The sequence below is a fragment of the Pteropus vampyrus genome, unplaced genomic scaffold (genome assembly GCF_000151845.1).
Source record: "Pteropus vampyrus isolate Shadow unplaced genomic scaffold, Pvam_2.0 Scaffold50, whole genome shotgun sequence".
NCBI lineage: Eukaryota > Metazoa > Chordata > Mammalia > Chiroptera > Pteropodidae > Pteropus > Pteropus vampyrus.
The window spans coordinates 2,965,579-2,986,970 of record NW_011888831.1 but is presented as its reverse complement, the minus strand read 5'-3'; the positions used below and the strand labels follow the sequence as shown (position 1 = coordinate 2,986,970).

At 48.8% G+C, this 21,392-nt stretch overlaps 2 protein-coding genes and 1 pseudogene across 7 annotated transcripts in view; 2 read left to right on the top strand and 1 right to left on the bottom strand.

Moving 5' to 3' along the window:
- Nucleotides 1–27: 27 nt before the first annotated feature.
- Nucleotides 28–16,936, top strand: CTNS (cystinosin, lysosomal cystine transporter). 6 transcript variants are annotated; one of them, XM_011359812.2, is made up of 12 exons: nucleotides 28–388; nucleotides 1,336–1,415; nucleotides 5,897–5,975; nucleotides 7,139–7,223; nucleotides 8,474–8,577; nucleotides 8,682–8,813; nucleotides 11,788–11,887; nucleotides 11,977–12,096; nucleotides 13,211–13,381; nucleotides 15,171–15,288; nucleotides 15,519–15,633; nucleotides 15,995–16,936. In XM_011359812.2, the coding sequence occupies exons 1-12, from the start codon at nucleotides 111–113 to the stop codon at nucleotides 16,110–16,112; spliced, it is 1,500 nt and encodes a 499-aa protein (XP_011358114.1). In that variant the 5' UTR covers nucleotides 28–110; the 3' UTR covers nucleotides 16,113–16,936. The 6 variants fall into 6 exon arrangements, 5 of the variants coding, with proteins under 5 accessions (XP_011358114.1, XP_011358110.1, XP_011358111.1 ...); XM_011359810.2 differs by adding an exon at nucleotides 667–836 and having other exon boundaries at nucleotides 256–388; nucleotides 15,519–16,936; XM_011359811.2 differs by lacking the exon at nucleotides 28–388 and adding exons at nucleotides 397–574; nucleotides 667–836 and having other exon boundaries at nucleotides 15,519–16,936.
- Nucleotides 3,277–3,392, top strand: LOC111739468 (annotated as a pseudogene).
- A 391-nt stretch (nucleotides 16,937–17,327) lies between the features above and the next one.
- Nucleotides 17,328–21,392, bottom strand: part of TAX1BP3 (Tax1 binding protein 3) — a 5,846-nt gene continuing 1,781 nt past the window's right edge. Inside the window, exons 2-4 of the mRNA XM_011359807.2 lie at nucleotides 19,703–19,822; nucleotides 19,230–19,307; nucleotides 17,328–18,918 (exon numbers count right to left, since the gene is read on the bottom strand). Of these exons, the coding sequence (XP_011358109.1) occupies nucleotides 18,781–18,918; nucleotides 19,230–19,307; nucleotides 19,703–19,822 (336 nt within the window). The 3' untranslated portion in view covers nucleotides 17,328–18,780. The remainder of the gene's footprint in view (nucleotides 18,919–19,229; nucleotides 19,308–19,702; nucleotides 19,823–21,392) is intronic.

The window sequence follows — 21,392 nt, the reverse complement described above, 5'->3', positions numbered from 1 at the left end:
TTTCAGGACCGTGGCGACGAGTACGTCAGGACAGCGCCTGCCTCACTCTCCAAAGTGATGCAAGGTTCGCCGACAGGCGCTCGGGGCTCTGAGAGTCTGTGTCCCTAAAAATGGCTTGCTTAATACTCCCTCACACCCGAGCTTCCATTCCTGCCAAGGTGCCTGCGCCCCTCCGCTCCTCCTCTACCCTGCACAACTGTCCGGCTAAGCCTCGTGAAAACTACAGTTCCCACAGTGCATCGCTCCGCGATAGCAAATCAGGTGACTCGGGTCAGATGGCTTCGGGTCTGCGCTCACTCTCAGTCAAACCGGCCGGGGAAAACGGGTACAGTCTGAAGCGTCTTCTACATCTCGTGTGGTCAGTCTCCAGAGCCTCAGAGGTTCTCAGGTGAGAGCCGGTGCGGCCCCGACAGCCTCCCGCCATTCCCCAGGTGGACCCCCGAGGCCTAGAGACTGGTACAGCAAGTTTGTTGGGCGCCTTCTGCAAATCTAGACCCCCTCAGACATGCCAGGGTTCCACCAGTCTCGGCCTTGCGATACCGGACATTCTCCAGGTTCCAGGGCCGGGATGCTGGTGAGCGGAGGCAGGGTTCATCAGGCTGCGGAGGTGGTATGGGTGACACTACCCCAATGCAGGTCCGAGCCCCTACTCCACCTTCTGTTTAGTTGCCGCCTGAATCTGAGTCGTGGAGTTTGCAGATTGCTTTGGAGAGGGGAGACAGTTAAAGCACCATTCCAGGAACTCCCGTTGGCTTGCTGAACTCTAGGCTGGGGTCCAAGGGTGTGGACAGGATGAGACCCCGCCTCGCCCTCCGGGACTTTCTGGCTGAAGGAAGGTAGGACAACTGGGCCCTTTCGTTTTCAACGATGTTGAGGAAAATAACAACCCTTAGACTTTTATCCCAGAACAGGGAATGAAATTAATTTCCTTAAGGTTTATAGGTTCACAAAGTCAAATATCTGACCACAGTTTTAATAACTGGGGGGAAAGGGGGCCCTCAGCTAATAAAACTGCATTCTTTCTTTCTATTAACTAGGTTGCAAGAAGCAGTTAAAGAGGGAAAAATTCAGTGTTTGCCCACTTCCTCAGAGTGGGATCTTACACAACCCACTTAGTCTCTGTGGGCCCATTTCTCCACATATCAAAGAAAGATAAGTCCTCTCTTGGGTCCTTTTCTCCAAGCTGGTGATGCAAAGCTCATGAGGTCACAGGTGTGAAGTGAAAGTCCTTTATGAACTGCCCATGTCATGGTTCCAGGTGGCATATTATCCACTTGCTGCTGAGCTGATCCAGCTTTAACCCTAACTTCTCTTGCTATTTGTTTTTCTTCCTAGTTCTTTGAAATCGAGGAACATGATAAGGAGTTGGCTGATTATTTTTATGCTTTTTCCCATGAAGTTCATAGAAAAATGTGGTAAGTTTAGAAATGGGTCATTAGCTTTGTAAAGAGGACAGTGATGCTATAGCGTAAGTAGCCTGACCTGTTTGTAGCCAAGGGTTTAGGACTGTCCAGACTGTATGTACTTGCCTGCCCCTTAGTCAGGCAGCCACTGGGTGGTGAAGCAGACCTAGGTCTTGGGTCCAGGAGTTTTACAAGGAGTCAGATGGTTCTGTAAATAATTGGCCTTCTGCCTTGGAGTCTCTCTACCTTGTCTGTATTACCAAAATCAAACTGTGGGATTCCAAATTTCTGAGATAATTTCTGTAAATGGCTTATGTTTCCGTGGACCTCACAGAGGGAATTATGGGTCCTAGGAGGTGCTGCAGAAGCAGGCGATGTGGCCACCTTGTTGTGCCTGGATCTTCCGGGCCACAGACACCTAAAGAGTCTGCCCAGCATCCCCTCATAAAATCAGAAAATCTTTCCCTTCGAGAGGGACTGAGGAATAGGGCTCGGCCCCAAAGAATACTGGCTGGTTGTCAAAAAAAAGAAAAAGAAAAAGAGGGTTTGTACATCTTGGAGGGTTTGACTTTCAGAGCACGGCCCTTAAAGACCTGCGTCATTCTATCAATTCTCCCACTACCCAAAACATGGCTAAAATTATTCCACAAAAGCAATTCGTGTTGACCACTCTTAGGACCCCAGGCACATTATTTTGATTATTGGCTTGGCTGTTGTCAGAAATCAGATACATCTTAAAATCCCTGACTAAATGTTTCAAATGAACCTTGTAGAAACAATACAAATCCTGTGGAAGCTTCCCAAGGGCCAGGCACAGTGCCTGCACCATTACAGTTTTCTGGCCTCTTCAATCTCTGAGAAAATAGTCATCTGATCACCTCTTCCAGGTCTGTTAAATAAGCAGTCATGTTATTTTGCAGTTACACCTTGTGGATAAACAATTTCCAAAAAATGAAAAGTCAGACCAGGAGGACTGCTGTTTCTCAGTACAAATGACAGAGCCCCACTCCAGACTTGCTGGGTCATATTCTTTGGGATGAGGGCCCAGTCTGTGTATGTACACGTGCATTTGCAGGCTTTAAATAAAGCTTCCTTAGTAATGCTAATGCATTACTCGAGGGAAAAACAAATCTACCTCAATTATACAGAGGGGAAATTTAGTCCCAGAGAGGGTAGAAGTCTTCCCCAAAGTCACAGACCTAGAAAGGGGACCAGCTTAGGGTCCCTGCTGCATTTTATTACTTTGCCTCCTTTCCTGAATGTTGTTTTAAAGAACAGTGGAAACCACCATAAAATCAAGTAACTGGAATTGGCTTTTTGACCTCATCCTGCCTGGCCTGCTCTCCTTTTGCTTTGGAGAGTCATCACTGGGGACCATAGATGAGATGATTGGTCTTCAGAGTATTTTGTCTATGACTTGTTTGGGTGGAATCTTGAGGCACTGAGACCTAGTGTCAAGAACCTGGGCTTTAGACCAGACAGTTTGAATCCTGCTGCCACCTTTTCTGAGCTACGTGGACAAGACACTTTCTCTTGCATTCTCAGTTTCCTTATATCTGAAATAGGAATCATAGTGCCCACCTCTCACTGTTGTAATAATTAGAGAATGGGAGTTAACAGTATAGCAGAGTGGCTGGTGTGGGGTGAGGAGCACAGTAAGAGGTGCCAATAAGTATTAATTAAAAAAAAAAAACAGACTCTCCCTAGGGGAAACTTGGGGTGGTCCATTAAGACTCATTTGGTAATTCTGATGTGGTGTCCAGAGATTCGTGCCTCAAGGCACTTTAAAATGCTTTCCCATGGACGTAGTTAGCACATCTGCTTTACACACAGAAGGTCCTGGATTCGCACCCCAGTGGAGCCACAGTCCATGGTCTATGGCCATGCCATCCTGAACAAGCCCGATGTCTGATCTTGGAAGCTAAGCAGGGTCGGGCCTGGTTAGTACTTGGATGGGAGACCACCTAGGAAGACCAGGTGCTGTAGGCATAAATAATAATAATAAATAATAAAAATAGGGTGGTTCCATGGAGTAGTAGTTAGCACATCTGCTTTACACGCAGAAAGTTCTGGGTTCGAGGAGGAGACGCCCCGCCTTCAGAGATCCAGTTCTTAAGGGGAGACGGCAATATCCGTAGATCAGGGGTGGAAGTAGGGGGGAATAAAAAGTAATAATAATAATGATGATTAATAAATAAATAATAAAATGTGTTTTCCCAAGATGTGATGCCAGCTTCCTAACTGCCTCCTATCTTGAGCTAAAAAAATGTTCTGTGTTCTTTACATGATGATAAGAATAGTCACCAGGCTATGTGGAAATTATTTAGCACTCAGGCCATGTGGAGAATCACAAACATCACCACTTTATCTTCACGATGCCTTGTGAGATAGGTAGTACTATTGTCCCCATTTTACAGGTGAGGAAACAGAGGCTCAGAGAGATTAAGTACAGCTAGAAAGTGACAGACCCAGGATGGATCTGTTTGACTTCAGAGCCCAGTCTCTCAGCTGCTGAGCACCATTGTCTTTAGTGCCACTAAGAGGGAAATAAACATTTCTTGATCTGGTTCTTGGAGAGTTTACAGCATCTTTTAAAATATAAAGACATGGGGGTGGCTCCATAGTGTAGTGGTTAGCACGTCTGCTTTACACGCAGAAGGTCCTGGGTTCGTGCCCCAGGTGGAGCCATGGACCATACACACCAGGTGCACCAGGCCCTGGGTGTGTGCCTCAAGCGTGTGGCGGGGAGACACCCCGCCTTCAGAGATCCAGTTCTTAAAAACAGGAAACAGCAACATCCATAGGCCAGGGGTGGAAGCGGGGGGAATTGAAGAGGGGGGGAAAAATGTAAAGACAGTAGGAAAGCAAAGGCTATGGGGATCTCTCACTCACCCTGACCACGGTCACAACAGAACCCTGAGGTCCCAGAGGTGTTGGTGGCTGCCTGGCATCACTTTCAATAGCCCTGCTCTGGGCACTGTCTTGTCAGGGTCTTGCAGGAAGTATGAAAAAGAAGAAGCAGAGTTGGCAAAGTTGCCTCCGAGCCCTGGGGCTACAAGTAAGGGAGGGGCCATCCTACTGTGCTCTGAGCAGCTCAGCCTCTGGGGTGATTAAATGCCACTCTGAGAAACCCCGGTTGCGGGGCTGGAGACCTGAGGCTGTGGGAGTCAGCTTAGAGACTTGCGGACACAGGACAGAGCATGTATCTGCATTAACGCAGGCAGGGTTAGCCCGGAGAAGGTGTTTCAGATGGGGTCTGAGAGGTCCCAGGTGGCTAAGCCAGGCCCAGGAGTGCAAATTCCAGATTGGCTCACTCCCTTGGAAGAGAAGAGGTTACTTTTCCTTAAGGTGCCCAGAGGAAGAGAAACTGCCAAGTAGGAGTATTGAGAAGGGGGATCAGACAGAGGAGGCTGAATTAGGAAATTTTTAAGTTCCCTTCCAACCTGAGCACCTAAAATTTCAGTTTTTCATCTTTTGCCTTTGATGTGTCTGGGGAGAGGGAGACCTGGGCCCTGCCTGCAGCCACTACCCCAGCAATGACCACCTGCATTAGTTGTGCTCCCGCTTTCCCCTTAGGAGCCCTTTTCCAGTCCCAGTCTAGATTCATAATCACACCTTAGGCCATGCATATCCCTGAAGGCCTTGAAGTAAGGGAAGTGAGATGGACAGGTGCCTGGAACTTTGAGCAAACCTGGGAGTAGGGGTGGGGGCAAGATATGTGGGCTATCCAAAGAACACAAAGGTCAGAGAGGCTGACTCATTCGTTCTGTCGCCAAGTTGCTCTGGGGTGATTGCCTCCCAAACCTGCTTCCTCCATCCTAGAGGACTATTTATCTACCTTGTCCTGAGTTAGCATGTAAATGCCAAGAAGAAATCCCTGGAAGTGAAACAGTGTGTCTTGTTCACCAGTCTTCCCTCAGTCCCCAGCAGGTCAGCCTCAGGAAAGGGATCAGTGAACAGGTTGAGGGAGATTAGTTAGAGAGCCCAAAAGGGGTCCTTGAGAAACAGATAAGCTAGGCCCCTATGTCTCTGAGTATGAGAAGGCTGGACCAGTTCTGCAAGGCCATTTTAGCTCCACAAACAGAGGAGACCCTTGTGATTTCTATCTGAAGGGGTGGTTCAAGTCCACATTTTCCAATCCCAGATCGTGGCTTCAATTCCTTTGTGACAGTTTTGGGCTCTAGAGTTTTAAAACTATCTCTTATTAACTCAACAGACTCTCAGCCTCTCATATCAGGGAGGAGAAAGCTATAGTGTCTCCTGCTCAGACCTGTGTCCCCCTCTGTCTGGCAGCAGGAGGCAAAAGTGCATAATGAGGACTTGGGTTTCCAGTCCCGTTACTTAGCCTCTCAGAACCTCCGTGTCTTCACCTAGAAGATAGGGGTTGTCATGAGTCAGAGCTCATGAGTTCAGATATCGGGGGCCTTTGTTACAGTGTCTCCTTGTGGGTCTAAACTCTCTGACCTAATGAGTCATGATTTGGGTCCTTCCAGAGTCGATGGTCAGCATCTCTGTTCCTCCCACTGTGAAGCTGGAAAATGGAAGCTCAACCAACGTCAGCATCACCCTTCAGTAAGTTCCCAGGCCCAGCTCTGTCCTCAGCCCAGCTCGTTCACCTCACAGCTGGGTCAAGGCTGACCCCTGGCACCATCCGTTCATATTTCAAGTGTGATGTCCTTGCTCTTCACTTTAAAACAAGCCAGAAAAAGAGAGGCACAAGCCCTGGGCTGCAGACTGAGATCCCAGTCTCTCTCTCCCCACAACCACTGAATCCTTGTTTCTGGTGGGAAGAGCAGGAAAGGGGCTTCTACACAGAGACATGAGCCTTTTCCCCCAGCTGAGAAGAGTCTTTGAGTGGCCAGCAGTTGAAGCCAGATTTCGTAGTGGTCCTTTCCAAAGCTTTAATTATTTGAGGCAGACCTTGAAGGCCAGGGGGTAAGGAGCTGAGCACTTCTGAAGTCACTTCCAAAGCAGAAGTGATTCCATCGGGCGGAGCCCATTCACGCACCACTCATACTTAGCCTTGTCTGAGAGTCTTTCTTGCTGACTTCTGGTTCAGATGTGAGGGTGCTGACCTAGTCCAGACCACCAGAGAGAGCCTGTATCCTTCACTGCTTTGCCCTAATCTTGCCCCGCAGCCACTAGGATTCCCAAGACCTCTGTCTTTTTTCTCTCTGCCCTTCTCCCTTTTTCTCATCTCTCCCAAGAAGTCTGTTCTCAAACCAAAGCTTTGGTACCAAGGCTCCCTAACAGACCTGCATTCCACTCCCAGCCCCTGCCACCTCTGCACATCAACACCTTGTAAATCTGACACATCATCCCCTCACTACCACTCTCTCCTCTCTAGAATCTTTGAGTGGCTTTCCACTGCCTTCCAAATTAACTCCAGGCCTCTAAGTCCAGACTTGAGGTTCCCAAAGGCTGCTCCCTACTCAGACCTGAGTCCTCTCAGAAGCCTTTCCCACCAGAGCAGAAGCCTCTCTGGCCTCTAGACACCTTATTTGGTATTCGCAGCCAGTTTCTCACCTTCTCATGTTCTCACCCAGCCCTAATGGGACAGCTTGTCTCCTGATTAAAGTAGAAAACTCTTAAGGAGCAGGGAGTCCACCTGTCTACCCCTCAGACCAAGCACATAGCACCTCTTCACCCCAATGACAGGCCCGATGTGAAATTCAGAAGGTTGATTGAGCTCTCACAGTGTCTCTCAGCAGTAATCAGACTCTTGTCCTCCACAGGCATCCGTTAAATGAAACCTTGGTGATCACTTTTGAAATCACATTTCGTTCAAAAAATATTACGATCCTTGAGCTCCCCGACAAAGTAAGTAATGAATCTTAACTGATGAGTATTGAACTGCTAGGTAATAAAACACATTTTAATTAAGTGCTTCTGGAGATAGGCCTCCTTGTTTTTACACCATGGGCTGCTCCTGTCCCATCATTCTTGAAATCTCTGATTTTGGCTTTGTTTTGGTCTCTTTGAAGATGGGCATTTTATGCCATGTAGATGGATTAGGAAAGTGATGGTAAGAAATTTGAGGCAAAAAATGGTCCTGAAATTCTTAAGATGGTTTTCAAGACCTTGCTACTCAAAAGAGTGTTCATAGACCAGCAGCATTGTCCCTGCTTGAAAACTTTTTAGAAATGCAGAATCTCAGGCTCCATCCCAAATCTACCGATTCAAAATCTGTGTATGAGCAAGATCCCTGGATGATTTGGGTCCATATTAAAGTTTGTAAAGCACCGTTCTGAGATTCCATTGGTTGAGTGTTATTTCCAAAAACCAGTGAATGCCAGAGTCTGTCTTGTATCACAGCAATAATTGTTCATAGCCCTTATGCATTAATCTGTGAATATGTACCCTGCTTCTACCTTACCAAGTATTTGAGCCAATTACTCATAGACTAGATTTTTTAAAAATCAGTAGGGGAGGTAGTACTGAGAGTAAACGAGAGTTTAAAAAAAATAGACAAAATGAATGCATGAATGAAATTGATAACCATGAGGCATGTCACCAGGCCCTGTATGGTTGTAGAAATGGGCTGCAAATTGGCTCTGAGCCCCCCAGCAAGCAGACAGTATTGAAGCATGGTCAGATGAAGGGCGTCTACCTAAAAGAACCTTATATAAGAAGGGAGTCTCATCTCATCCCATGGTGAATGTCACATATCATTAAACAGCCATTTCTCACAACTTCCCATGCCCCAGGGTATGAGGCCTGCTGCAGGGTAAGAAAAACTGTTCTAACAGTGGGTCCTGGCTCTCTGAGGTCTGGCTTGATCCACAGGTCAAGTGAGCAGAAGAGAGCCATCGCATGTTCCCTCAGATATAGGCCAGGGAAGGGCCTGAGGGCAGAACCTTTTTCTGCTCAGAACGTCTAACACAAGGAATATGAGGGGATTCCAGTTAGCTGGTTGGTCCAGAGTTTTCACCTTTTTGTTAGTAAGCTCCTGGAAGGCAGGGACCTTGTGTGATCTGTCCCTCCATTTCCTAATGCATAGCCTGGAACTAGATACGCAGTGAGGTCCCAATAAATACATGGCCCTGGGTCAAATTCAGTTTTCCTAACAGGTTGTGGTGCCTCCCAGAGTGACAAATTCTTCTTTTCAAGTGACATCTCAAAATGTGGGACAAATTACTGTTCACCTGCATGGAAATAATTCCAACCAAACAGGGTAAGCTGGGCCTTAAATGATGAGAAGGAAGGCAGTGCTGGGCACGTGGGAGTTTCCTTCAGAAGCCCAGTGTCAGCTCATACTGGTCCCCAAATTCTTTCTAGCCCAAGGATACGCTTCTTGGTGATCCACAGCAACATCATTAGCATCATAAACCAGGTGATTGGCTGGATCTACTTTGCAGCCTGGTCCATCTCGTTCTACCCTCAGGTGATCACGAACTGGAGTCGGAAAAGGTAACCTGCTGAGCTATCTGTGCAGGTTCATTTGGGGCTAGTATGACGGGCATTCCAGCGAGACTATAGGCAGCATGGGTTCAGACTTTCCCCCTCTGCTTTTCTCTCTTCCTGCCCTTACCAGAAAGTTGTCAATGTAAAAGCTCTAAGAGCCTGTGGTAGTTCTTGCACTGCTGGGCATTTGGTCTCTTTCCCATTTCAGCTCTTCCCTGTGAAAGCAATAAAACGGGGCTTCTCAGTGAAGTGGAGAATGGGCTGGGTTGGGGTAAGGAAGTCCACCCAAATATGCTCTCCTCTTTGTCTATCCAGCCCTGGAGGAATTAGTGTCACATCATACCTCAGTGCTGGAGTTGGAGATTAATCCTTCCCACTTTAATTTTGAAAAAACAGAATGGGAGGTGAGGCTGAGATGGGGGTGCAGGAAGACCCTGAACTCACCTCCTCCTACAGACACACTGAATATACACCTACATGTAGAGTAGTTTCTCCTGAAGAAGAACTGAGGGCTGGCCAATTGAACAGCTTCTGTACAACAAAGGATAGAGAGACCACACAGAGATGGATAGGGGAGATAGAGACACAATAATGAAGGGAATCCTACCCCCAAGTGAGACCTGCAGCAGGGAGGGATATTACTGAGGGGGCTGCCTGTGGACTCACCCACCCTGGGGCACAGCCAGAAAACTGGTCTAAAGGGCACCTAGATTATAAATGAAGGAAATCCATTTACGTTGCCTTTCCATACACTAATAACAGTGTTTCAGAAAGAGAAATTAAAGAAAACAATCCCATTTACAAATGCATCAAATAATTAAAATACCTAGGAATAAATTTAACCAAGGAGGCGAAAGACTTGTATTCTGAAAACTATAAGACATTGATAAAAGAAACTGATAAAGATACAAATAAATGGAAAGATATACCAAGCTCATGGATTAGAATAATTAATATTATTAAAATGTCCATACTTACTCAAAGCAATCTACAGATTCTGTGCAATCCTTATCAAATTAACAATGGCATTTTTTCACAGAACTAGATAAAGAGTTCTAAAATCAGTATGGAACCACAAAGACCCCCAAATATCCAAAGCAATCTTGAGAAAGAAAAGGTATCATGCTCATTGATTTCAAACTATAGTACAAAGCTGTAGTAATCAAAACAGTATAGTACTGGCACAAAAACAGACACATAGATCGCTAGACTGGAATAGAGAACCCAGAAATAAGCCCACACACATACAGTCGATCTATGACAAAGGAGGAAAGAATATACAATGGATAAAAGATAATCTCTTCAATAAATGGACAGCTACATACAAAATAATGAAACTGGACCACCATCTTACACCATTTATAAAAATAAATTTATAATGGATTAAAGACTTGAATGTAAGACCTGAAACCAGAAAACTCCTAACATAGACAGTAAGTTCTTTGACATCAGTCTTAGCAATATGTTTTTAGATCAGTCTCTTCAGGCAAGGGCAACAAAAGCAAAAATAAATGTAATTACATCAAACTAAAAAGGGTTTTGCACAGCGAAAGAAACCAACAAAACAAAAGGGCAACATACTGAATAGGAGAAGATATTTGCAAATCATATATCCCATACAGGGTTACTATCCAAAATATACAAAGAACTTATATAACTTAATTTTAAAAAAAAAACCCACACAATTTAAAAAATTGGCGAAGAACTTGAACAGACATTTGTCCAAAGAAGACATACACATGGCCAACAGGTACATGAAAAGGTGCTCATCGTCACTTATCAGGGAAATGCAAATCAAAACCATGAGATACTACCTCCTTATACCTGTCAGAATGACTATTATCAAAAAGACAAAAATAGTATCAGTGAGGATATGGAGAAAAGGGAACTCTTGTATACTGTTGGTAAGAATTTAAAATGATAAAGCTACTACAGGAAACAGTATAGATGTCCCTCAAAAAATTAAAAATAATACTATATCATCCAGCAGTTTCCAGAAGTGATTCTGGGTTTCTATCCAAAGAAGACGAAAACACTAATTTGAAGAGATATATGTACCTCTATATTCATTGCAGCATTATTTGCAATAGCCAAGAATGGAAGCAACTTAAATGTTCATTGATAGATGATTATATAAAGAAGATGTGATATATATTACAATAGAATATTATTCAGCCATAAAAAAGAATGAAATCTTGCCATTTATAACATCATAGATGGACTTAGAAGGTATTATGCTATGTGAAATAAGTCAGACAAAAAAATACTGTATGATTTCACTTAAAATGAGGAATCTAAAAGCACAAAACAAAAACAATATCATACAGTAAACAAACTGGTGGTTACCAGAGAAGGGAGGGGTTGCATGGGTGAAATAGGTGAAGGTGGTTAATAAAAAGTACAAACTTTTAGTTGTAAAATAAGTCAAGGGGATGTGATGTACAGCATAGAGAATATAGTCAATAACATTGTAATAAATTTGGTGAATGGTAACCAGACTTATCATGAGGCTCATTTTGTAATGTATATAAATATCGAATTATTATGATGTAGGCCTGAAATGAATAGGATATTATATGTCAATTATACATCAGTTACATGTACACATACATACATACATACACAGTGAGCCTGGTGTTTGGTCTTCCTGCGGCAAGGACACAAGCTCTCCTGCAGTCACCTTAGCCATGTGGGCATTTTAGGGAGCTGAGCTGGGAGCAAGGAAGGGAGATGCCTCCTTTCTGCAGGAGGCCTCCAGACTTCCCTCTAGGGCCAGAATTTGAGGCAAGAGGAAACTGGTTCCTGAGAAGGTAGGATTGGGTGGCATCGATTGTAGCATGGAGAGGGACCTGAGGACGGTGCTCTGCTTTGGAGAGTCGGGCCCTCCTTCCCGTGTGCTGGGAGCTGTCCTCTCCCATGCCCTCAGTAGCCCAGTCTCACTCCCTGCCTTGCTTTTTCTCTCCATTTCCCTGCCGCACAGTGTTGTTGGTCTGAGCTTCGACTTCGTTATCCTGAATCTGATGGGCTTCATGGCCTATAGCGTGTTCAACATTGGCCTCTTCTGGGTGCCTCATGTCAAGGTATGGCACTGCTTGCCCACCACAGCTCAGCCCAAGCTGTTCAGTGGCCTTGCCGCCCTTCACCCCTCAGTTTCTCACCCCCTAAACAGGAGCAGTTTTTCCTCAAATACCCGAATGGAGTGAACCCCGTGGAGAGTAATGATGTCTTCTTCAGCCTGCACGCAGTCGCCCTCACCCTGGTTGTCCTGGTGCAGTGTTTCCTGTATGAGGTGAGAGATGAACTTGGCATCTGTCCCCTTTCAGGCTGTCAGGCCAACACCCACCACCACCACCTGCCACCCATACCTGTTGTTTTACAGAAAGCACAGAAACCCTCAGAAAGGACATGTGTTTGTTCACTCTTAGTAAGCATTTGCATACTAAAGCCAAGATAATAGGCCAAGCCCCATGCTTGGCACAGGGACCACTCCATGAGCCCAAACCTTCAGGCTCCACTAGGTCTGTGGTAAGGGACATGGAGAGGAAGTGACGACCCAGCAGGCTGAGAGCTGAGGCTAAGGGGAGAGCACAGGCAGCTTGAAGGCCTGACTCAGCCAGGGAGGAAGGGGTGGGAGGGCATCAAGGATATGGTACTTAGTTGTGTCTATGGGATACATGAAGAGGGCCAGGTGGGGCACTTCTAGCAGAGGGACAGAACTGTGAAGGCCAAGGTGCAGTGAGAGGAACCATGAGCAGACAGGGATAGCTGGGGTACAGGGCACCAGTAGAGGAAGCAGGCTCATGAGGGTCCTAAGAGGTCTGGAGGGGTCTGGAGTACCAGGCCGAGGAGCCTGGACTCAGTCATGTTGCCAGAGGGTAGTTTGGCACTTCTGCTGGGAAGGGCATCGTTAAGCTGTGCTTCAAGGGGTCGCTGACCTGCACATTTTCTTTCACTTCCCTGTGGGTGCAGCACTTCCCTCAGGGAGTTCCCTTCACACATGCAAGGCCATCCAGGGGCTAATTGGGCTCCACCTTCAACCTTCTAGGTTTCCTTACTCTTTGCTGTGAAGCTTAGACGAAGGAGGCCTACTTTGGGGAAAGGTAGGGGTAGAGGACAGATTCCAGAAGTGATTAGGCTCCTCCTGGGTCTTGGAACAAGCCTGGGCTGGGACGAGGTGCCAAGCCTCCAGCGTGTTGGAGGTTCCATCCCCAACACCCTTCACGCCTGGTGGGCTCTGAGAGGCACCCACTTCTGTACTGTGGAAACAAGAAGCACATGGGCTCTGGAAAGTCTAAGGACCAAACTAGAGACCCTGATAGTGACAAGGATATTGTTGGTGTTGGGCTCTCTGTTCCCCCAGCTCCACCCCACCTGCCTTCCCTTCCTCTCCATCTCATCCTCAGCGAGGCAACCAGCGAGTGTCCTGGCCTGCCATCGGCTTCCTGGTGCTCTTGCTGCTCTTTGCACTCGTCGTCATGATTATGGCCACAGTTGGGGTAACCACGTGGCTGCAGTTTCTCTTCTGCTTCTCCTACATCAAGCTTGCAGTGACACTGGTCAAGTATTTTCCACAGGTACCTTCAAGGCCTTCCTTACTTTTCACATGGCCATTAGGGTGAGGGAGGTGAGATACAGACTCTGGGCCCTGCTCCTATTGGGTAGCTTCTGGCTAGGGTGAGGAGACAGGGATGGAAAGCCATGAGCCCAGCAGAGGCCAGGGGACAGGCAGAAAGCTGCCATTACCACTGCCTCCCTTTCCCTGGAGCCGGGAATCACATGAGGAAGTCAGTGGAGAATTCTCGGAGCTCACACTCAGCTCTTCAGAAGCAGGGGTAGTGCAGGTCACTCCCATCTCTCCATCCCAGCTTTTCTGATGACTTCAGTTCTGCCCCTCACCCCATCCTCCATTACTGATGAGCAGCAGCAGGATGCTTGGGAAAGATTAGGTGGGAGGAGAGAGCCCACCACTGTGATCTTCACCTTCCATCCAGACATGTTGTCCTTGAAGGTCCCATCTAGGGTCCTCCTTGTGGGTCCTCAGCACCCTCCCTCAAGCACTCAGTCCTATTCAGATCTGGGGACTCAGAGTCAAACATGTCTTCCATAGCTGGAATGGCCCAGGACAGGGTCATATATGAAATAAGTGCCAACTGAAGACTCTAATTATGAATCTAGGGTCTCATTTAACTTACCCCATTCTCAGTGGAGAAGCCCTCTCTTCAGCTTCCCCAGCCCAAGGAACCTTGTGTTCCATGGGCTCAAGAGCATTTTGGTCAGAGTCAAGGCCAGTCTCCTGGAGGGCATGGAAACAGAGCCAGACCCTTAAAGATAAGCAAAACTTAATTCTGTGGATACAAGAGAAGGGGGAGTTCCAGGCTCAGGGCAGCCTACACAAAGGCACAGGTAGAAAAACATGGGAGGTAGCAGGGAGACCTTGCTTGCTGAGAGCAGTGTGAACCTAAGAAAGTGAGGCCAAGTCCCAGGGGACTTAGGAAGAAGGCTTCCGAGTGGGGGAAGGTCTTGAGGGAATTGGGGCCTCCGTCCCTGAGTGTGGAAAAGCTTGGGGCTGGGAAACATGGCAGGCAGGAGCCCCAGTTGGAGACGTTTGGAACTGTCTAGGACTGGAGAGGTGGCAGCAAGAATGGAGAGGATGGGAGAAGACTACTACAGAGGCCAAGCCCTCCCTCCTGGGTGGTAGGGAGGTCACACCAGTCAGAGAAACCCAAAGGGTGCTGGTGTTGGAGGTAGGATGTGGGGCACTGGCAGCAGGAAGGAACCGGGTATCTCAGTGGACCCGCCCACTAGACCCGAGAAGCCTGAGACTGTGGCCCCTGAGCCGAGCCAGGGCTAAGGTGGGAGGTAAGTCCACTCTACAGATGGAAAAACCAAAGCTAGGAGGACTCAAGTAACTCTCCCAAGGTAACAAAGCTATAGTGGTGGAGCTGGGATTCCAAACCAGGCAATCAGACTCCCAGCCCATGTTCACAAGCACAACATGAAGTCCAGGCTGAGTTTGAGGAGAATCAGAGTTGCTAGAAAATGAGGATAGGGCTTTGTCACAGAACAGGGAGGGATGAAGATGGAGAAACGCAGCCTCTCTCCATTGGAGTTGGGATGCAGAGATGGGAAGAGGAAAGCTGTGTTTGCTGTGCATGCAGATGAGACCCATGACCCACCCAAACTGGTCCTCTGCCAAGGCTTGTCAGAGCCTAAAGGTCACTGTGTTCCTTGGAGCAAAGGTTGGAGCAAATGAGTGGGTAGAATTAGAGCCGCTCTTGTTTGCAGTGGCAGTCACAAGGTACATGAGGGCAGCCACCCAGCCCCCTCACCGCCCTCCATCTGTCTGTCTGTCTGTCTGCCCAGGCCTACATGAACTTTTACTACAAAAGCACCGAGGGCTGGAGCATTGGTAATGTGCTTCTGGACTTCACTGGGGGCTGCTTCAGCCTCCTCCAGATGTTCTTCCAGTCCTTCAACAATGGTGAGTCAACCAACAGTGGGCTGGAGGCACAAGCCGGGGCCAGGCTACCCCCACTCCAGCCCAGTTTGGGAATCCAGGCAATGCCAGTCCCTAGATTACCTAGGGGCATTTGCAGCTGGAGTGTTTGTGGCTTCCTGGGCAGGTGAGGAACCCCCACCCACCACACAGCCACACATGCTTTAGGAGCCACCAACCTAAAACTGAATTCTGTCCTCTCTGGCTGTTAACAGACCAGTGGACGCTGATCTTTGGAGACCCAACCAAGTTTGGACTCGGCATCTTCTCTATCTTATTCGATATTGTCTTCTTCGTCCAGCACTTCTGCTTATACAGGAAGAAACCAGGGTATGAGCAGGTGAACTAGCACCCAGAGCCCCAGTGTAAACAGCCCAGGCCCTGTGCCCACCAGGAAAGCTGGAGAAGCGGTCTGGAGTGAAGGGCTCGCTCCATGTTTTGACAGTGGAGAAGCGCTCTCTTCCTCAGGGCCAGATGCCTTAAACATGAAACAGCCTGCCTTCATCCAGGACTCTCCAGGGCAAGGGAGAAACCTCCTTGTGGGACACACACCTGACTCTGCTCCAAGATTAAAAGCCAGACTGCTGGCAGCGCCTTCCAACCTACCCAAGGTCTTATCCCCTCCTGGGCCTTACTGGCCAGACAGCTGGCCCTCCTGCAACTTGATGCTGCCATCTCTATTTTCTTTAAGGCTGCAGGCAGCACACACAGGTTCTGACAGCCATCTCAAGCAAGATTGGGCACCAAGCTTGAAGCTGAAGGCCTTGCCCCAAGCAACCAGTGTTTCTGGGAGCAGCTTGAAGGACTGACTTTGCAGCTGGGAGAGTCAAGGGTGCTTTGCTGCCTGCCACTGCCGTGGTTCCCCGAGACCAAACAGCCAGGTGCTTTGGCCAGAGGTGCTGGTGCTGGTGCTGGTGGCAGAGGGGCTAGGACTTTGGGGTTAGGCCTTGGAGTCCCTTCTCTGAAGGTCATATTCTCTGAACACTCACCTCTCTGACACTCAGTTTCCACAACTGCAGTTATAGGTGGCCCAGGCCATAACCTAGTTATGAAACAGTATTTCTGGACGTTGAGGTACCCAACAGATTGGTTCTGAACTGGCTTCATGCCCAACACCCTCTAAATCTTCATCACACTAACCCCTTTTGGATTTTTTGGAGGGATGTTTTAGAAATGAGTGGCTTATTTTCCTCTGCCTTCTGCCTACCTCCTTTCCCAGAATCAGGGCCCCATGTGAGCCCCTCTAATTGCTCCCTGCCACACACACACCCCAGTCTGTGCCTTAGAAGCCTGTTAGACCTGCCAAATGGTGAGAGTAGCTCCCCTGGAGGGGAGGGCAGGCCCCCTTTCCCTTACTTCCCCCAGCCCCTACCTGAGACTGATTTTTTGGGCTGTTCAGGAGTCTCACTTAAGGACTGAAGACCACCTCACACAATCTTCATGGGCCCAACCCTGATCCCAAACCCCCTTCCCTTCCAACCCAAGCAGTTGTCCTTCCTGTGGCAGGAGGGGAAGGTCCTAGGATGTGCCTTGTACATACCATGAGTTTGTCAGTCCATTCTTTTTACTTTGAGAACAATGTAAGGGGCCTATATCCTAAATTAAAACTTGATTGTTTCCTTTTGCACACTGAGCATTTGCCAGATGCAGGTGTGCTGGCTTCAGAACCAAGTCCACGGGGCTTAGGGAGATGGTCTTACTTCATTTAAGAAAACGTGGGGTTGTGAAGTTCGCTGATCCCAAGGTGACTGCCTGCCAATCCTGCACTTCATCGGGGAACCCTCATGGGTAGTGCAAGACACCTGCCTGCTCAGGGCCAGGTAGGTCCCACACGTATCATGTCTGCATTACCAAGGGCACGCTGCTCAAGCTGTGGTTGTGAGTAGGGGTAGGATAAGGTCTTTAAGGGCACACCACCACTGGGAGTGGGGGGATATCTGATTTTCCCAGTTTCTTCCTCTATCCAGTTTTAATATCCAAGAATTTAGAGTCTTGTTTCCACAAAGCAGAGATGGCAGCCTGACCAAATGCACACACCTGTTTTATTTGCACCACCCAGTGTGTTACCAGATGTCACATTTTAAAAAATGGAATATTTCAAAAATCTGACAAGAAAATGAAAATCTGATTTGGCAGTAGGTCCATGAGTGGCAACAATTCTCAGAGCTGGTAGTCCAACCAATGGTAGGCCAGGCAGAGACCCCAGAGCTCTTCAGCTCACCCTATCTTGTCAGATGGCAGACCTTGGAAATATTTGAGGTTACATCCCTGGCTGTGATGGACTGAGTGCTCTTAAGAATCTTAGGGGAGTGAGGAGCTGGGGCGGGGGGATATTTCTCCCATGAGTCTTTTGGTGTTCAAGAGACCCCCCCGCCCCCGCCCCATGGTTGGAGCTAAGACCAGGTTCTCAAAGGAAGTTGGGGGCTCCCTGCTGCACTGCCAGGCTCCCACATAGTCCCATAATGTGGCCTGACCAAGCAGTGTCAGGTGAGCTTAGGAATAGTGGGGCTTCATCCCAGAGCAGCTGGGGCCAGGTCAGCAGTCTTACAGCCAAAATTCTTCATAATCCATCCCAAAACGCCCAATCCCATGCCTCAGCAAAGACCCCCTGTGTGTTCCAACGCTGTTTATTGGGCACAAGATGTTGGGTGTCAGGCAGTGTCATACTGCCCCAAATCCACAGTAACCAAAGTAAGGTTTGTTGACTTCCTAAGAGTTGTCCCAGATGTGAATTAGTAAGCTAAATTCAAAAGTAGAATTGGCATCTCCAAATAGTAAGATAAAAATGCTTTGTATCAAAGTTGTGATTAAAAAATACAAAAGTTAAACCCACAGACAAGGAGGAAAATGGCAATCCTGAGAACTGCCCTAAAATGTCAGCCTTGAACCTCATCTAAATCCTGTAAGCAGGTAAACCCTGGGGATACCAGCACCCCTTAGGAGAGTGGGGGTGCAATGGGTGAACCGTGAGCCTGCCTGCCTTCCATCTGGGCGAACTTTCATAGTGCCTCTGGCATTGTGTCGAGTCCCTGCTGGGCAACACAGAGAAAAGCAGGGGACACAGGCACTTTGGAGCTGAGACACGAGGGCAAGGCTGAGCCCTGCAGGCAGGGCAAAGTGTGGGAAAGGCTGACACCCCTGGCATTTTCCAGCTTTGTGGTGGGGCCCACTGCTCGCCTGAGCACTGATGACACCAGGCAGCAGGGTCTGGAGGCCGAGCCTGTGGTCACTACAGACTGACTACTCAGCCTCAGGCTATTATTTCCAATCCGGTGTCCAAGGGAGACAGCTGATCCCAGAGCCTCAGGCCACTGGTAGGCAAGGTGAAGGAAGGCCAGGTCAGACCTCTGGGACCAGCTCTTGCCCTTCTGAGTAGGAGCCCAGCACTCAGCAGAAGTCAGGATGAGGCGCAGACAGTGTGGAAGTAGTGTCACTGTACAGAGGCGGGCTGGCACGAGTTGGAACCTTGGCGGGCTGCTAGGACAACATGGACTGCTGCACAGCCTTCTGCAGTGACTGCCGTGTGACCAGCAGGCGCACCACCTCCTCTGAGCGCTTGGTGAGCCGCTTCCGGGCCTGGTCATGTGTGACCATGGTCATGTCCCAACCGTTCACCTGGCCCAAGGAGAGAATACAGCCACCTCAGCTCCCCGCCCTCTGGGATCTGGAAGCAGGAAGGCCTTTGTGTGGCCTGGGTCACCCAACCAGGCCCCCAAGCTGATGTCCCCAGGATAGGGGATGCCAAGCACCACAGTCGACACACAAGAGCAAGCCAGCTTCCTCTAGGGGTGACACCAGCATGGGCTCCAAAATGGCTTCGGTGAGTCTCCCAGGTGCCCTGGGATGCAGGGGCAGCCCCATCCCCACCCGAGAGCTTCAGACCCTCTGACCCAAACCTTGTTTTCCTCCTTTGGGACATCTGTTACCTGCATGATCTTGTCTCCAATCTGCAGCCCAGCAATTTCAGCAGGGCCTCCTTCGGATACCCGTGTGACGTAAATGCCCTGGAAAGAGACAGCCCTGATCAAGCTCTGGGTTCACTAGACTAGCCCCTTATCCCAGAGCAAAGCTAAGCACACCATACTTCCAGCCATCCATCTGTCTGTCCCTGCACTGAGCCTCCTCCCAGCACAGGCTGTGTGTGCCAAGGGGACAGCAGGCTGCCCCACAGATGCTCCAGCCTCTGCTGCTCCTGGGCTGTCTGAGCAGGCCTTCCTAGGGCTCAGAGGCCCACTCCTCACCCCCACCCCTATTTATTCACACCAGATCATTTCTTGAACCTTCTTAGGACTGTTTGAGAGAGGTGAGGTCTCCTTCCGCAAAGGCCCAGGAAAGCAGAGACCCACCATCTCAGGCCTCTGTGCCCTACAGTGAGGCCCCAGGACCCTGGTCCCCTCACCTTGTCTGTCTTATCTTCTGAGAAAGGATTCTGAGAGGGATCCTGGTCAATCCCACCTCCAATGCTGAAGCCAAGAATTAAGTTCTCACCTTGACGAAGCTTGTGAATTTCAACTCTTTGCTGGCAAAGAAAAAAAAATGAGTTGGAGGTGAGTGGGTATGTGGAAAACAAATCTGATCTGTGTCTCCCACAGCAGTCTCTGGCTGCTGGAACAGTTCAGCCATGCCAAGAGGATGGGGCCCATGGCCCTCTGCAGAAATCCAGAAGGTCACCAGCCTGGGAGGCTGGGGGTTGAGACCCAGAACTCAGCCACATCAACCCATCCGCACAACCCTCTGTCCTAACTTCTCCCTGCTTCCTCTATGTCAGGTACCAGCCTTAGTCAACATGTGCTCAAGAGCCAGGGTGCTGTGGCTGCTGTGGATGAGGGCCTATGTCACAAGGCAGGAGGGATCAGGCCCGGAAAAAAAATGCAGGTGCCTTGCTGAAGCAGCTCAGATTGCTGAGCCAGCCCTGTCAAGGGCAAGATAGGAGATGTTCAGGAAAAATGGATGATCAAATGCACACAGAAAAGAGTGGAAAGGCTGTCCTGGCCAAGGGAACAGGAGCAGCGGCTTGAAGGTGCTGTAGATACATGTCCATGAGGCTGGTGTGTACAGTGCGGGACCAGAACTGAGAGGTGAGATGAGGCCGCAAGTGTGAAGCTGAGGCCAGATCAGGAAGGCTGTGAAATGCAGGCCCAAGAGACTGGCCTCAAGGATCCTACTCTCGTACAGTGTAGGGGGTGGAGGAGAGCCCTACGGTTCTCCCACATGCTCTGGGGCTGTGGTCCTCAACTGTGTCAGGCTCCTTTCAAAGCCCTCAGCAGGCATGCCCCAGTCACCAGATGCTAGGAACCAGACCAGATTCCCCCACCCAAAAAATTGAGTTTTAACAGGAAGACAAAATGAAAAGTGACTCGATCTAGGCCCAAGGGGCTTCAGAAAGGAGAAATCATTTGTACCAGATCTTGACTCGGGGCCCATTAGAGTTCTCAAGAGTTGGTAAGTAGGGCTGGTCATGGTCAGGTTTGATGCTAGTCAGTAGGGGAACAGACCTCTCAGAGGTGAGATGTAGAGGCCAGGAGACATGTCACTTCGAAAGTGACATCAACAGACTTGGAGACTGCTCATGGCAGAGAGGAGTCAAGAGAAGCACCTGGTCTGGCTGAACACAACCATCTCTCAGATGGAGACTCTGGAGGAGAAGGACATGTTGAATTTAAGTGCCAGAAGCCATCCAAGCAGGTATCCAGAAGGTAGACGGGCCTATGGAGCCAGAGTTCAGAGAGGCCAAAATGTTTCAACATTCTTAAGATGTTAACTACATGAAAAGAGGACAGGGGCCAGGGAAGAAGTCTCCCCCACCCTAGTCCAAGACTCAAGAGGGAGAGAGAGGCCAGACCCCACCTACCACGTTCAGATTTGTGTTAGAAGAATTGGGTGGTCATGGTCCTACAGCTTTGAGGAAGGCCAAGGAGACTATCCATGGCATGAGAGGAGCAGGAAGCATGGCTGAGGTCCTCAGGCATGTTGTGAGCAACTGGAGTTGTGAGCAACTCCAGGCCTGCTCCACCTCCTCCAACACATAACTTTTTCACACCTTTGACTCACATTCAAAGATGGGCTTGGAGACAAGGCCCTGTCTCTGA